This window comes from Podarcis muralis, chromosome 15, assembly GCF_964188315.1.
Source record: "Podarcis muralis chromosome 15, rPodMur119.hap1.1, whole genome shotgun sequence".
Lineage (NCBI taxonomy): Eukaryota > Metazoa > Chordata > Lepidosauria > Squamata > Lacertidae > Podarcis > Podarcis muralis.
In genome coordinates, this window is record NC_135669.1 from 11,093,469 (window position 1) to 11,110,868 (window position 17,400).

The 17,400-nt window shown below is 47.8% G+C and overlaps 1 protein-coding gene across 2 annotated transcripts in view; it reads right to left on the minus strand.

Annotated features, from left to right (window-relative positions):
• Positions 1-17,400, minus strand: part of AEBP1 (AE binding protein 1) — a 52,995-nt gene that overhangs the window by 19,430 nt on the left and 16,165 nt on the right. Inside the window, exons 6-14 of one of the 2 annotated variants that reach the window (XM_028707559.2) lie at positions 13,504-13,602; positions 11,700-11,777; positions 11,140-11,235; positions 10,396-10,494; positions 8,899-8,970; positions 6,676-6,785; positions 3,611-3,750; positions 1,752-1,836; positions 178-322 (exon numbers count right to left, since the gene is read on the minus strand). In XM_028707559.2, the coding sequence (XP_028563392.2) occupies positions 178-322; positions 1,752-1,836; positions 3,611-3,750; positions 6,676-6,785; positions 8,899-8,970; positions 10,396-10,494; positions 11,140-11,235; positions 11,700-11,777; positions 13,504-13,602 (924 nt within the window). Of the gene's footprint in view, positions 1-177; positions 323-1,751; positions 1,837-3,610; positions 3,751-6,675; positions 6,786-8,898; positions 8,971-10,395; positions 10,495-11,139; positions 11,236-11,699; positions 11,781-13,503; positions 13,603-17,400 lie in introns of both variants that reach the window. The other variant, XM_028707558.2, reaches the window with a different exon arrangement.

The window sequence follows — 17,400 nt, forward strand, 5'->3', positions numbered from 1 at the left end:
AGCCCAAGGCTCAGTGGTTTAGGCCACAGTGCCACCCACGTCCCTACTTTATGGAAGTAGACTCCTGTAAATTAATGAAATAGGGCTAGCACTGGAGGCAACCCTTCATTCTTCTCTCCTCCTCTTCCTCCTCCTGCCTTCCAGTAATATGGACTCTCTAGTCTAGCTCCTGCTTACTTGAGAGAGGGCAGCCCAGAACTTCCAGCCTCATGCAAAGACTACCATTCCAAGTCAGTGGGAAGATGCGAATGAAGCGGGCAACCTTTGGCTCTGGAAATTCAGTCATCACTGGTGTGTCCTTGTCAACATTTCCATAGAAAAGCTGCAAAAGAAAAAGAGACAGTTTTCAGTTATAAGAGACAAGAAACACATGTGGCCAGTTCTGAGCAAAAAGACCCAGATATTACATTTCCCCTATTGCTGTGTGCTTGAGGTTCTCATTTTTTCCACCCTCTAAGGTCTTCCTGACACAACTCATTGAATACAATGTAAGTCCAGTTAAGTCTAGTCAAAGGCGACTATGGGGTTGCGGAGCTCATCTCACTTTCAGGCCGAGGGAGCCGGCGTTTGTCCACAGACAGCTTTCCAGGTCATGTGGCCAGCATGACTAAACTGCTTCTGGCACAACTGAACATTGTGACGGAAGCCAGAGCACACAGAAACGCCGTTTACCTTCCCACCACAGCCGTACCTATTTATCTACTTGCACTGGCATGCTTTTGAACTGCTAGGTTGGCAGGAGCTGGGACAGAGCATCCGGAGCTCACTCCATCGCAGGAATTCGAACCGCTGACCTCCTGATCGGTAAGCTCAAGAGGCTCAGTGGTTTAGACCACAGCGCCACCCGCGTCCTTGAATACTACCTATGCTTAATGCAGAACAGCGAGAAAGTAGGCTGGTAGTAGATCCCTGAGTGATTTGATGCTGAGAAGCAAGGCCTTCTATTATTTATTATTATTATTATTATTATTATTATTATTATTATTATTATTATTATTATTAATTATTATTATGGTAAAGGGACCCCTGACCATTAGGTGCAGTCGTGACCGACTCTGGGGTTACGGCGCTCATCTCACTTTATTGGCCGAGGGAGCTGGCGTACAGCTTCCGGGTCATGTGGCCAGCATGACTTAGCTGCTTCTGGCGAACCAGAGCATCACATGGAAACGCCGTTTACCTTCCCGCCGGAGTGGTACCTATTTATCTACTTGCACTTTGATGCGCTTTCGAACTGCTAGGTTGGCAGGAGCAGGGACAGAGTGACAGAAGCTCACCCCGTCATGGGGATTCGAACCACTGACCTTCTGATCAGCAAGTCCTAGGCTCTGTGATTTAACCCACAGCGCCACCCGTGTCCCAATTATTATTATTGCATTTTATTAGGTTTTTCCAAAGTTGTTGTTTCCTGTAAATTATTCTTTACAGGAGGAATCCATAAACATATAAATACATGCGTGGGTGTGTGGATTTAACTTTTACCCTACCTGCCCAGATGTTCTCAGCCCCCATAATTCCAAAATTCTAAGCATCAAAGCAGATCCCTGCCACTCATTCTGCACCAGCCAAACCCTGATACATGAACAGCATGCGTTTTATTCTGAGATCTTGTGATGAAGGACGGTGTATAAATCTAATAAATAAACAAATAAACAGCATCCTTATGGGCCGCTCACAATACCCCAGAGGGAAGTCTCAACAGACAAAATGCTGTTAAAGCACTGAGGGGACTTTTCTAACGGGCCAAGTACCATTTCCTCGTATCCGTTGCTGTATATGAGCCAGTTCATGCTGTCATTGCTGAAGCCCACGTGGAAGGTGGTGACGAAGTCATCGCTGTTGAAGAAAAAAGACAAAAAATGAAGGAAAGTGGTAGCTAAGCGGCCTTCTAGGTTCAGCATTCAAATTTCCTTTTTTAAAGGTTTTTTAAGGGTTTTTTTAAAGCACGATTCTTATCCTTTTGTTTTTGTAAAGAATTTTTATTCATTTTCCAATTAAAAAAACATTCATATTAGTAACAAATCAAACCAAATCTTTCCACATTCAATATATATATATATATATATATATATAGCCAATTATATAGTCCAAATTACTTAATTTCAATGGGACTTCCCGTGTTCTGGATTTCAAAAGCCCAGTATCCATCCTTTATCGTTCTGCTATTTTCTCTATTACTTCACAGTTTTCCAATCCTGATATTAACAATCTCCTCTCTCTATCAGTCAGTCGCTGGTATAACTCCCTATCTTGTTTTATTTGACCATTCCTTATTTCTATAATCACGCAGGGGGCTAAAAAAAGCACAATTCTTATCCTAATGAAGGAAGCACGTGGGTAAGAAAGTAAGTAGTCTGCTAAACTACAGTTTGCAAAACGGCTGCTTCATAATACGCAACTCTCAGCACTCAGTTTTTTAACCACAGATTTTTTTGAGGGGTGGGGATCCTAGGGCAGAATAAACACAGTCTCCCCTTCTTCCATTTGTACCTATTGATTTGCACTAGGATCCTCACCCCTCAAAAAATAAATAAATCTGTGGTTAAAAAGCTAGATGCTGATCCTTTGGTCTGCCCAACACATAGGGATGGGTTTTCCTCATTTGACATCTACAGCATGTATCTAAAGCACATGGCTTCCCTCAAAGAATCCTGGAAACTGTAGTTTGTGAAGGGTGCTGGAAACTGTAGCTCTGGGGGTAAACTACAATTCCCAGGATTCATCACCTTGCCAACAAAGGTCCGTATAGTTAAAGCTATGGTTTTCCCAGTAGTGATGTATGGAAGTCAGAGCTGGACCATAAAAAAGGCTGATCGCCGAAGAATTGATGCTTTTGAATTGTGGTGCTGGAGGAGACTCTTGAGAGTCCCCTGGACTGCAAGAAGATCAAACCTCTCCATACTGAAGGAAATCAGCCCTGAGTGCTCACTGGAAGGACATATCGTGAAGCTGAGGCTCCAATACTTTGGCCACCTCATGAGAAGAGAAGACTCCCTGGAAAAGAACCTGATGTTGGGAAAGATGGAGGGCACAAGGAGAAGGGGACGACAGAGGACAAGATGGTTGGACAGTGTTCTTGAAGCTACAAGCATGAGTTTGACCAAACTGCAGGAGGCAGTGGAAGACAGGAGTGCCTGGAGTGCTCTGGTCCATGGGGTCGTGAAGAGTCAGACATGACTAAATGACTAAACAACAACAACAACAACAAGTAGGTGTGTGGCCTCTGTTTCTCATGCTGCCTTATCTTAAGGTCATTTCCCCATATTTCCACATCACTCGGTTATGGTTCTTTTTAAAATGTTCTCATGAGAATTCAGCAGCATTTGGGTAAGAATTTCTTCTTAAATACATATTTTAATGGAATTTTGCTGAACATCCCCACTTTTGCAAAAGTATATTTCCCCCAACAAAGTGCATTTCCGAATGCAGTTTTCACCAATGCCTGCATTTTATGCACACTTGGCCGGAGAACCGCACTACAACATTTGGAGAAGTGCGGCTTTCAAAGGCTGGCAGCATTTCAGTTCGCATGCAATTTAGGAATGTGCAAATTTGGCTGGTTCGCCTTTAATCTGAATCGAAATTCTCCCCTTTCCCTACCCACACATACTGGATGAGAGAATCACGGCCCTGGGTTATGACTCCTGTGAACTTGGTGGTTCTTCTGGTGTCCACCTGAATCCACTGTACGCGGCTGTCGTCTTCTGCACACCAAGCGCCGTCAAAAAAATCATCCTCGTTAGACCCTGCCTGCAAAGGGAGGCAGAAAGGAGAAGATGAGGAAGAAGAAAATATTGCTTTTCCCCCCCCAAAAAATTATTCATTTCATAACTAAACAACACAAACGGAAAAACAAACAATACAAACAAATTCTTGTCTTATCCTTATTCTTTCTAAATATTGTTAGGTGAGCTTCCCCAAGTCCCCCCATCTGATTTTCATTGTACCTCATCTTTAGCAGTTTCATGGAAGAAAATATTGCTAATGACCTTATTCCCATTTTGTGAGCCACTTTGCTGGGTTGGTAGCAGAAAGGCAGGGTGCAAATGTTTTAAATACAGTGGTACCCCGCAAGACGAACGCCTCGCGAGACGAAAAACTCGCAAAACGAAAGGTTTTTTCGTTTTCGAGTTGCCTCGCAAGACGAATTTCCCTATGGGCTTGCTTCGCAAAACGAAGCTTGCCCCGGGGACAGCGGGTCTTCTCTTTTGAAGCAAGGGGCGGCGGGGAGATCGCTTCTCTACGCAGCCGCTTGCTTCAAAAGAGGTCCCGGACCCCTTTTGAAGCAAGCGGCTGCGGGGAGATTGCTTCTCTACGCAGCCGCTTGCTTCAAAAGAGGTCCCGGACCTCTTTTGAAGCAAGCGGCTGCGGGGAGATCGCTTCTCTCCGCAGCCGCTTCCTTCAAAAGAGGTCCCGGACCCCTTTTGAAGCAAGCGGCTGCGGGGAGATCGCTTTTCTCCGCAGGCGCTTCCTTCAAAAGAGGTCCCGGACCCCTTTTGAAGCAAGCGGCTGCGGGGAGATCGCTTTTCTCCGCAGCCGCTTGCTTCAAAAGAGGTCCCGGACCCCTTTTGAAGCAAGCGGCTGCGGGGAGATCGCTTTTCTCCGCAGCCGCTTGCTTCAAAAGAGGTCCCGGACCCCTTTTGAAGCAAGCGGCTGCGGGGAGATCGCTTCTCTACGCAGCCGCTTGCTTCAAAAGAGGTCCCGGACCTCTTTTGAAGCAAGCGGCTGCGGGGAGATCGCTTCTCTCCCCAGCCGCTTCCTTCAAAAGAGGTCCCAGACCCCTTTTGAAGCAAGCGGCTGCGGGGAGATCGCTTCTCTCCGCAGCCGCTTGCTTCAAAAGAGGTCCAGGGAACACCTGCCCCAGCCGCCCCGCTTCGGAACGCTGCTCCGAAGCGGGGCTGTGGGGCGGGAACCTCTCCCCCCGCCGCCGGGCATCGGAACGATGCCCCGATGCCGGGCGGTGGGGCGGGAACCTCGCACCCTGCCGCCGGGCATCGGAACGAGGTCCTGGACCTCTTCTGAAGGCAGGCGGTGGCAAAAGTCTTTGCTCCCCCCGCCTGCCTTCCCAGGACAGCGGAGACTTCTCCGCTGCCCCGGGCGATCTTAAAATGCTGGCGGGCGGGAGCGAAGCGTTCGCTGCCGACCCCCAGCATTTTAAAATCTCCCCGGGGCAGCGGAGACTTCGCTCCCGCCCGCCAGCATTTTAAAATCGCCCCGGGACAGCAGGGGCTTTTAAAATGCTGGCGGTCGGCAGCAAAGACCTCCTGTCCCCGGAGCTTGCAGGGCGGGAGGTGGGAAGAAGGGCTTTTCTTCCCACCGCCAGCCTTCAGAACAGCCTTCTGAAGGCTGGCAGTGGGAAGAAAAGCCCTTGTCCCCCCCCCCCAGCCTTCAGAAGAGGTCGGGGGACAGACTGTCCCCGGACCTGGTCTGAAGGCGGTTTCCCTAGGAACGCATTAATTGATTTTCAATGCATTCCTATGGGAAACCGTGCATCGCAAGACGAAAAACTCGCAAGACGAAGAGAATTGCGGAACGAATTAATTTCGTCTTGCGAGGCACCACTGTACACCTATCTATCTTTCCTTATTATACTGTAAAGATGCAGTTATGGGGTCAGACCTGGGGCCCTCCAGCCTCTCTGTCTAGCTCTTGAAACTCTCCCCAGGTCAAAAAACCTCACTTGCCCTGTATTTGCCCAGCAAATGTTTTTACCTAGCTGGAAGGTGTCCTTGAACTCTTGATAATAGGTAAAAGGTAAAGGGCCCCTGGACAGTTAAGTCCTGTCAAAGGCGACTATGGGGTTGCGGCGCTCATCTCGCTTTCAGGCCGAGGGAGCCGGCGTTTGTCCACAGACAGCTTTCTATGTCATGTGGCCAGCAAGACTAAACCACTTCTGGCGCAACTGAACATTGTGATGGAAGCCAGAGCACACAGAAATGCTGTTTACCTTCTTGCTGCAACAGTACCTACTTATCTACTTGAACTGGTATGCTTTCGAACTGCTAGGTTGGCAGGAGCTGGGACAGAGCAATGGGAGCTCACCCTGTCATGGGGATTTGAACCGCCGACCTGCTGATTGGCAAGCCCAAGAGTCTCAGTGGTTTGGACCACAGCGCCAAATACAGGGATGCGATCAAATACAGTGGACACTTGGGTTCCGAATGTGATCCATGCGGGATGCAAGTTCGTAACCCACGTCTGCACATGAACAATTCAGCATTTCTGCGCATGCGCAAAGCGCGTTTTAGCCCTTCTGCGCATGCACGACCCCCAAAACCTGAAAGTAACCCATTCCGGTACTTCCGGGTTTTGACGGTCCATAACTTGAAAAAACGCAACCTGAAGCGGCTGTAACCCAAGGTATGACTGTATGTGTAAAAGCCAGCCTAATGTACAGAGGTAACAATTTTTATTTGCTGCTCTGCCAAAATTGGCCTCTGGCCCCACCCAACCACTGACATGTGGCCCTTCGAAGGTTATCCAGAATGGAACGAGGTCCTCAGGTTCCCCATCCCTGTTCCATGGCACCAAGTTGAGTTCATTGCACGGCATCACTGTTGATTTTATAATGATAAATAAAATAACAACAAAACAATAATAGTGATTGTGAACCATCATTTCACATTCAACCATTCAAGAACAGGATCGTGGCCACTCCTGGAACAATGCCATTACCTGCATGTTAAGGCGACCACGGTGGGCTGCTAAGCCATGACGCAGCATGGAAGAAGATAAAATCTGATCGTCCTCAATTCGATGGGATTCCATCCCAATGGGAGGGCATTCTGCAAAGCAGAACGGGCAGGGCAGTTCACTTATTATTAAATTTGTATTCCACCCTACATCCGTAGATCTCAGGGTGGATCTCAGGCATGATAAAAGCACAAAATGTATAACAACAAGGACAAATCCAAAAACAAACAAACCAATATCCCGTTCATGCACCCCCACAGATATAGAGATCTGTCACTTGATGACAGCAGCAAGAAGCAACAAAATGATCACCACGTACTACTCTGGCTGCCAGTTCGTTTTAAGGCTTAATTTAAGGTGCCCACAATAGTGTTTAAAGCCCTAAACCAATCAACTTAAAGACCACCCCTGTTATGTACTAATGTTCTCACCCTGGGCCAGCATGGGGATACTGTAGATAGTTATGCAAATGAAGAATCGAAAGTGACGTTCAGTGATTGGCTAGTTACAGAAAATGGTTACTGTTGCATTCTAGTGGAGCTCTATATAAGCAGCTCAGTTCAGTTCTGTTCCAGCTTACAAATAAAGAGCTGCTTTGGAAGAATTGCTGTGTCGTCTGATATGTTCGCCCACAACTTAACAAACCCCTTCCCCAGTGTCCCACTCAGATGTTAAGATCAGAAGAGGGGGCCTTCTAGGTAGTGCAACCATCCTCAGAGACTCAGAGTGTTGGTGACCCAGGAGTGGGCATTCTCTGTGGTAGCCCAAAGTTGTGAAATTCCCTCACCGCAACAGTGCATCACTGCACAGCTTTCATCATAGGCTGAAGACACAAGCCTTTGATACTTGAGATAGCTTGAGATATCTACATTTTAGGACCCATTCTGGTTGTATTTGTGATTTGTTCTGAACTGTTTTTAATGTTGTATTGTATATTGCAGTGGTACGGCTCATGCAACGTGTTGGCGACTAATATACATACAATAATTACCAAAATAATTATACAGTCTTTATCAGTCTTCTGAGAAAAATACAAAACCTTGTGTAAAGCCACAGAGACTTATGAACTACCCAACTTAAGATGAACTTACAATGTCTGGTTTCAATGGATTTTTCAAGTGCTTAACTCAGTCTTTTGTTTTCTTTATCTTTTTAGGTAAGTATTGTATATTGCGGCAACCCACCCTGGAATCCTCTGCTGTAAGGCAGGTAATAAATCTAGCTGTCATCACCATCGCCACCACAGACAGCTTTCATGCCAGTTCATGGTACAGTGGTACCTCGGGTTAAGTACTTAATTCGTTCTGGAAGTCCGTTCTTAACCTGAAACTGTACTTAACCTGAAGCACCACTTTAGCTAATGGGGCCTCCTGCTGCCGCCGCACCACCGGAGCCCAATTTCTGTTCTCATCCTGAAGCAAAGTTCTTAACCTGAGGTACCATTTCTGGGTGAGCGGAGTCTGTAACCTGAAGCGTGTGTAACCCGAGGTACCACTGTATTTGCCATCCTCTCATGCGACCTTCAGGTGCTATCATGTTCCTCCACCCCAGTCTTCTCTTCTCCAGGCTAAATATTGCTTTCACCTGCCACCACAAATGCAAATGCGGGTGGGCAGGTTATGTATTCAAGGGAGAGTCATCAGGTGACAAGATATTGAGCACTGAACATCGCATGCTCCAAAATTCCACAAAAGCAGTTCACTATGATTCAATATTACTCTTAAAGGTAAAGGGACCCCTGACCATTAGGTCCAGTCATGTCTGACTCGGGGGTTGCGCGCTCATCTCACTCTATAGGCCGAGGGAGCCGGCGTTTGTCCGCAGACAGCTTCCGGGTCATGTGGCCAGCATGACTAAGCCGCTTCTGGCGAACCAGAGCAGCCCATGGAAACACCATTTACCTTCCCGCCAGAGCGGTACCTATTTATCTACTTGCACTTTGACGTGCTTTCGAACTGCTAGGTTGGCAGGAGCAGGGACCGAGCAACGGGAGCTCACCCCGTCACGGGGATTTGAACCGCTGACCTTCTGATCGGCAATTCCTAGGCTCTGTGGTTTAACCCACAGCGCCACCCACGTCCCTTAATATTACTCTTACCTACACACTTATGGGCATTATCAGATCAAGGATAACTGCCTGAGCAAATATTCCTCAGCTGGTCAGCCCAACCAATGCATTTTAACCTTTTTTAAAATCCCACTCACTTATTTTTTCTTCTGGAGTCCACTCGTCCTCATCTGTCTCCCATTTTTTCCCTCCTGTTTTCTTTGGCTTCCCTGCATATGAAGAAGAAACAGGGGTCAAAGTTTAGGGAGGAAATGTTTGGGGATAGGGGAAAAAAGCATACGGGGCAGGGAATACGAAGAAAATTTAGAAAACTACGCATGGCACAAAAATGTTTGGCAATGGCCATCGCTGAGAAAATCTCTCGAAACTTATAAGGAAGAGAAAAAAAAATAGATAAATTTTACACACCATGGTGGCTATTTAATGAAACTGTTCTCAAATTCTTACAGATTGCTTTGCATTGCAATTTGAATACTGACTGAGGAATTCTATGGAATTCAAAACGTAGTGCAATAAAATATAATATGTAAGAAATAAAAGAAGCAAATGTAATGAAATTAAAAAATCATATGGCACATTCCAATTGTTACAACCTGCAGGAGGAAAAAACATTAAGTGATCCACCATGATTCTCAGCAGCAGGAGAGAAAGGCTGGCAACATCAACCCTGCCATATGGAAATCCCTTGAAGTGCCTGGAGACAGTCGGGTTGTGCATCCATAGCAGTGACTAGAGCAGGAATGATTAGTGGAAGGAGCACAGAGAAAAGAAACGCCACAGGGCAATTGCAGCAGCACAAGCCTTCATCTGCCCCAGCTGCAACGAAACATGTCTCTCCCATATCGGTTCTACAGCCACAGCAGGCATTGTAATTCTCCAACAGTTTGACTTCACCTCCAAAGGTGCACTTCTCCATCGACTCCTGAGGCAGGTGGATGCCAACAACAGCAATATGGGAGGGAGGGGAGTTTGGGAACCACTGTATTAGATCACTCAAGTCAACAAATAAAGGACTTTAAAATACCCTTGATTAGAATGTGTTGTCCATTGAACCTTAGCCACCAATGTCAATGTGTTGGTAACTCACTGACAGGCCTGGGCGATATAATAATAATAATAATAATAATAATAATAATAATAATAATAATAATAATTTATACCCTGCCCATCTGGCTGGGCTTCCCCAGCCACTCTGGGCGGCTTCCAACAAAATATTAAAATACAGTAATGTATCAAACATTAAAAGCTTCCCTAAACAGGGCTGCCTTCAGATGTTGTCTAAAAATCTGGTAGTTGTTGTTCTCTTTGACATCTGGTGGGAGGGTGTTCCACAGGGCAGGTGCCACTACCGAGAAGGCCCTCTGCCTGGTTCCCTGTAACTTGGCTTCTCGCAGTGAGGGAACCACCAGAAGGCCCTCGGCGCTGGACCTCAGTGTCCGGGTAGAACAATGGGGGTGGAGACGCTCCTATATATTGATATATCACCCAGGACCAGTATGAGGAGCAGACTGTGATGTCAGTTTCCCTCAGTGTGTCGCTGGTGAAACCGCCACTGCTCCTGAGTCCCTCTGCTAGCAGCATCCTTTCCCTACCTCCCTGTATCAGTGCAGATCTCCTCCTTCGGGATTACCCACCTTTCCGTTCTTTGCTTTTCTCCTCTGTCCATTTGTCTTCCTCTGCATCCCCGTCCTCCTCCTCTTCCTTGCTGCTGCCAGCACCCTTTTTCGGCTTCTCTGAAGCACAGCAAAGAGAAGCAGAGTTATCAGCAGCAGCACAAACCTCTTGATGTTATTATGGACAGCGCAGTGCAAGCACGCTGGCAGGAACGAGCTGTCAGGTGGGCTTAGTGGCAAATGTGTGTTCCTACAGAAGTGAAGAAATAGTGGCTTATGCTCGATGGGGAGGCAGAAGCTCAGATGGCTCAGCGTTTGATTACACGGGGCAATCTGGCAGGAAGAATCAGAGCTGCCCAACGTGAGATCTGCTATACCTTGGGGGAAAGCATGCAAATCAAGTAAACAATCAACCCTCTCCTGTTAAATTGAGAGTGGGGAACCTTGAGCCCAGGGGCCAAATGTGCCCCTTCAGATTTCTCTAGCTGGCCTTCAGAAAACTGCCCCAGGAACCACAACCCCCCAAGTGTTTTTGCTCTGCTGGAATGTGTCCTTGAACTCTGATGGGAGACTAGATGTGGGACAGGGAGGAGAGCATGTAGAAGCCAGCCAACTGTGAAAGATGAAATGTCTGTTTGTTGCTCTGTCCATTTTTGCCTTTCTGCCACTGGCAAAGGGCCCTTGGAACGTTACACATGGCCCTTGGGCTACAAAAATGGTTTCATAACCAGTCTAAATTGTCCCCTCCTTCTGCTGTCTCCTTACTTGGTTTGAGTTTCTCTTCATCTGTCTCCATCTCATCTTCCTCCTCTTTTTTGCTGGGGAATTGTTTGGGTTTCTGGGGTGGAAGACCATAATCCACTATGGGGAAGGGGAATAAGAATTAGTGAGGTGGGAGCACAGCTCCCAATGCAGGTTTCTCCCCCAGAGGCACCAGCCTTCACAACTGTTTTAATACTTAAAGGTAAAGGGACCCCTGACCGTTAGGTCCAGTCCTGACCGACTCTGGGGTTGCGGCGCTCATCTTGCTTTATTGGCCAAGGGAGCCGGGATACAGCTTCCAGGTCATGTGCCCAGCATGACTAAGCTGCTTCTGGCGAACCAGAGCAGTGCACGGAAACGCCATTTACCTTCCCGCCGGAGTGGTACCTATTTATCTACTTGAACTTCGACGTGCTTTCGAACGGCTAGGTTGGCAGGAGCAGGGACCGAGCAACGGGAGCTCACCCCATCACGGGGATTCAAACTGCCGACCTTCTGATCAGCAAGTCCTAGGCTCTGTGGTTTAACCCACAGCACCATCCGCGTCCCGTTTTAATACTTACCATCTCCATAATCTGGCAGCTCTAGCCCATCTTCGTAATGACTCCCGAAAGGGGGAGTTGGCGGCTCCTCAGGCTTCTCTACTGAGCAAAACAGATAAGCCAGTAAAACTCCCGTATCCTTATCATAGCACAACTGCCCAAAGGTCCTAGGGATGATGGTAGGGAAACTCATCGGCAATCCCCACATTTACAGCTGATGCCTCATACTTGCTGCTAATAGCTCCGAAAAGTTAATGTTTGATTCATACAAATGTATGGTCAATAAGTGGGCACAAGAGGCAGGGCCTTTTCTGTAGCAGCACCTTTACCAGATTTCTTCAATCTTAAGTTCCCCAGATGCTGTTGCACTACATCACCCTGGCTGGGGATGAAGGGAGCTGTAGTCTGACCTAGAGTATGGAAAATATTTTGGCGCCATCAGAGCCCAGGGCCAGCCCTGCCTTGCAACAGATTGGAAGGAACTGCATTGGCAGTGAGGGTGTAAAAATAAAAGACCACACCAGGTTTATGAACCGTGTTCTAAAGCTTTGTAAACTAAGGTTCACTAAGAAGAAGAAGAAGAGTTTGGATTTGATATCCCGCCTTTCACTCCCTTTAAGGAGTCTCAAAGTGGCTAACATTCTCCTTTCCCTTCCTCCCCCACAACAAACACTCTGTGAGGTGAGTGGGGCTGAGAGACTTCAAAGAAGCATGACTGGCCCAAGGTCACCCAGCAGCTGCATGTGGAGGAGCAGAGACGCGAACCCGGTTCCCCAGATTACGAGACTACCGCTCTTAACCACTACACCACACTGGCTCTCAGGGCCAGCAGAGTTTTGGGGGAAGATATGTGGTACACAAGTTATAGAAAGTTCCCTTTGGAGTAAAGTAGGCTCAATTAAAACTCTATCCATTTCTCTGGACTTAAACAGACCCTCAACGTTCCTGACTCTCAGAAGAATCTTACTCTCGAACAGCAGCTCTGTATCCTTCATGAGCACACCTGAGCCTAGCCACCACCGAAGCAAATGTCCCTATCGTACTGGTCTAAAATCAGATCTCAATATGGCATTACCTGTAGTGGGGTGCAGGTGCTCATTATGCTGCAAAATTCTGTCAGAAGACTAGCTTCTCCAGGCAAAATAACCTTATGTTGCCTGATTAGGACTTACTGAAATAGTCTGAGTCTTCTTTCCCATGCTCAGTGATTTATGCTTTCACTCAAAAACTGAATTAAATCACACCAAAAGGCAAAATAAGGGAAAACAAGAAGCCACGATGTACCGCCAGGAGGGCAAATAATGTGCCACCTGTTCAGATCTGACTTCTTTGCAGTCTCGTTGGCTGTGTTCGTGCATAAGACTAAGCCATAGTTTGCTCAACCAAGTGTCGTTGGTTTGAAGTTCCAGACTCATTTCAACAAAATGGTTTCTTTTCTGCATATGGAACTACGACACAGAGGAAAGGTAAGTGAGGATACACCCTAAGCCACCAGTTTGGCTTAGCATTACTTCTGAACTAATGAAGGCTAATGAGCTATCCCTGATGATCCCATAGAAGTTTGTCTCGCTAAAGCCTGGGAAGAAATGAGTTCCTAAGCACCAAATCTGGCAGGCCAGAGGTCTGACAGGAGGCAGACCTCCAGCACATACAAGAAAGAGAAAGGGATTCCCCAGCCTGAAGCTTCAGATTGTTTCATCTGCTGTCTTTATTCTCTTGGAATGCTTTCCATTTCTTTCCCTCCTCACCCTGCCTCCAACCTCCTAATCTCCCTCTATTTTCCAACATCCTGGCAAAACAGAACCAAGCCAAAGGAAACGCATACTTGGCTTCTCCTCCTCCTCCTCCGTCTCCAACCTCGGTCTCTCAGGTTTCTTTTTCTTAGGTGGTTTGCTGGGTTTGTGCTGACGTCGGACGTATTCAACTGCAGGGGGAAAAGAAGAGGGTTTTGTCACTCGGGAAGAGTCCTGCGTTGCTGACAGAGAGATGGGGGTGTTTCCTCTCCTTCCATGTCACCCCGATGGTGCTTTGTCTTAGAAGAGGCCCTCTCAGAGTAGCCAGCAGGGTAGGGTGGTCTCGCTGCACAGGAATGAGCAACCCATGGGTTGCCTATTTACCATGAGCCCAGCCAGGGTCAGGGATGATGGGAGTTGTAGTCCAGCAACATCTGGAGGGATGCGGGTTCCCCATCCCTGTCCTATAGGAAGGTGAGACATCAAGCAGGAGTAGGGGAGGTGGAATTGCTCTATCTGATGCAATGGGATTCTAGTCCATGGACGCTGATGCCATAAAGATGGTCAAAGTAAATGTGACTTCAGGGTTTTCCAACATTTAATAATGTGGACACCCTCATACAGCTGATCGGTGCCACCCACAAGCTCTGCTTGCAAAGAAATAATCAGGAGCTCACAGAGTGGTGCATGCTCTGGTTATCTCCCACATGGACTACTGCAATGCGCTCTATGTAGGGCTACCTTTGAAGGTTTCCCCAGCCACTCTGGGCGGCTTCTAACACAATATTAAAATACAGTAATACCTCAAACATTAAAGGCTTCCCTAAACAGGGTTTCCTTCAGATGTTGTCTAAAAGTCTGGTAGTTGTTTATCTCTTTGACATCTGATGGGAGGGCGTTCCACAGGGCGGGCGCCACTACCGAGAAGGCCCTCTGCCTGGTCCCCTGTAACTTGGCTTCTCGCAGTGAGGGAACCGCCAGAAGGCCCTCGGCGCTGGACCTCAGCGTCCGGGCAGAACGATGGGGGTGGAGATGCTCCTTCAGATATACTGGACCAAGGCCATTTAGGGTTTTAAAGGTCAGCACCAACACTTTGAATCGTGCTCGGAAACACAGCCACGGAAGAAAAAGCAGCAATAAGTAGAGCAGGGGAAGCAAAATCTGCACCAATTCAGGCTTCGGAAACACAGGGAATGGCACTGGGAAGAAAGATACAGGACTAGTAAGTGAAGAGGAGGAAACTCTTTAGAGGCAGCAAAATATCTGATGCAAGCAGAATTAATCTGGTGTCCTCCAGATGTTTTGGGTACTTTGTCCAAAATATATTGAGGGCTCTTGGTTGGGGAAGGCTGTTCTAATCATCTAACACATCACAATGTGTCCATGCTGGGTACCAGCACAACCCACACAGTTTGGCTCTTGGTATGCAGTTGCCACTTTTTCCCCACTTCCCCACCTATAGCAATACTGGGAACTGCCTCTAGTTTTGCCCAGACCGTTCTCGGGTGGTAGAGAAATGTGCAGCAAAAATAATAACGGTGATGATTAGAGGTGAGAGAACATAAAGTCTCAACTGCACGACCCTCTTATAATAGCTGAACGCGAGAAATGACCACCCAGCCAAGCAGGACACTTTTCCGGTTGGCGGTCCTAATGCAGGGCAGCTCTGTTTGCTTTGGCAAAATCACTCCCATCTGTCAAACATTATGCAGAAAGCACTGGGCATTTTCCACTCACATGGGCCAAAAAGAACCAGAGCACGTGCAAGGGGGGAAATGGGTTGGGGATTTTTTTGGGGGGGCGGGCGGGCGGTGCAGAGCTGTCTGGGCTGCTGAGCTGTGTCCTGTGAATTTCTCCACAAAGCTAACAGCTTATCAAGGCAATCCAGCAGCACTAATAAATCATTCAACAAAGGGGAGTGCTGCAACAAAATATTGCCCTGTGGAAGTGCTTTTGTAGAGGATTCTAGACATGCCATTCCACTCCCCCCACCCTGTCCACGTTTTTTTGGTTTCCCATCTGCCCCTTTCCCAATCCAACATTTAAGGAAATTATAATCTCATTGGGCATCCAGGGAGAAGGTTCTATCTCCATGGAATATTTCCAAGCTTAAGAGCCAAACTGGAAGCACAAAATCTGCATGGGAAAAGACTTTCGGTTAAAAAGAAAAGAATGCAAAACTTCCTTTTCTTCTGACAGTGGAAATGTGGTCATGCAGTCTAAATGTCTAGCCAGTCTTCCTCTTCTGAAGTGCAGACGGAGAGCAGGAAATGGGCCATGTGTTGGGCACCTGAACCCAGGTGTGTGTGTGCTGCAGGCTGTGAAAGCACAATAAAGGAAGCTCTGTCGGTGCAAATGACCAAAGGAACTGGTGGCTTCAAGATTGGATTACTGCAATGCACTGCATGAGGGCCCCCCTTTGTGCTCAATCCCAAATCTGTAGTTAGTGCAGAATTCTGTAGCACAGCTGCTGATAGGAGTGAGAACCTTTGCTCAGAGACTTGCATTCATAGCTGTCAAATTACAGATTTGAAAATAAGGGACCAGCAGCCTCGAAAATAAGGGATCAGCAGCCAAAATAAGGGATTTTGCTTAGTTTATACAGAAATCCGGCACTCACGGATTTTGCTGCCACTGACTGTGTTTTGCAGAGGGTTGGACTAGATGATCCTAAGGGTCTACAACTCTGACCAAAGAAGAGTGGCAGACAAAACTGATGAACGACATTGAGATGGCAAAGCTTACAGGCAGAATTAGAAACCAGGAAGAGGACCTCTTTAATAAAGAATGGGGAAAGTTTATAATTTAGTTGAAAAGCTATTGTAAAGAGTTACATACATTGGTAGGATTGACAGAAAACTTGTAGTAAAAATTTGAAGTATGGATGGACAAATGATTTATAAAAATAGAGTTATGAAAGGGATGCAGAGGGGGAAATCACTACATTAAGATGCTGCACTGGTTGGAGGGTATGCTAAGCAGCATGTTGGGGCTGCCGTCGTCCTGGCGCGAGGAGTTCCATCGGCCCTTCCCCGCCCAAGAGAAAGGGGGGGAGGGAGAGAGACTCTCGCCCACGCCGCCCGCGAGCCCAGCATGAGGCAGTTGCGGCGCCGCCACAGCCGCTGAAGCGCCGCCCTTCTGCGTCCCTCCCTATCCCCTCGTCTTCCTCCTCCCTCAGGCCGCCTCCTCAGCCGCTGCCACCGCTGCCAGCACTGCCGCCTCCGGCTTCCCCTGGCAGCGCGGCGGAAGTCTCGCAAGAGAGGGGCTGCCTGCCTGCCTGCCGCCAACTGTCTCCTCATGACGCGCCCCTGAGGGGGAAAAGGGAGAGGCAGAGACACAGCAGCTCGTGCGCGCGTGCTCTCTCGTGGCGGAGGACCCCGAGCCACTGCTTCCTTCCCGAGCCGGGCAAGCATGAAACCTGGGAAATTTAAGGGACATCCATCAATAAGGGACAGCAGCAGGACACGGCGCTGGGATAAGGGAGGTTCCCCCCAAATAAGGGACGGTTGACAGCTATGCTTGCATTGGTTGTCCATTTGCTACCAGGGCAATTTCAAAGTGTTACTATTGCCATTCCTGAGTTTTGCAGAGGGGAAATCCCCCGCCTCAAATGACAAGCAGAAAACGCAGGGTCAGACCATTTCACAGCCATAGGAATGGGGAAACAAAGAATTGACTGTGCTGGAATTATGGTCCCTCACTACTTAAAAAGCTAAAAAAGATAAAGGACCCCTGGACAGTTATGTCCAGTCAAAGGTGACTATGGGGTTGCAGCGCTCAACACACTTTCAGGCCGAGGGAGCCAGTGTTTGTCTACAGACAGCTTTCCGGGTCATGTGGCCAGCATGACTAAACCGCTTCTGGCGCAATGGAACACTGTGACGGAAGCCAGAGCACGTGGAAACGCCATTTACCTTCCCGCCACAGCAGTACTTATTTATCTCCTTGCACTGGCGTGCTTTTGAACTGCTAGGTTGGCAGGAGCTGGG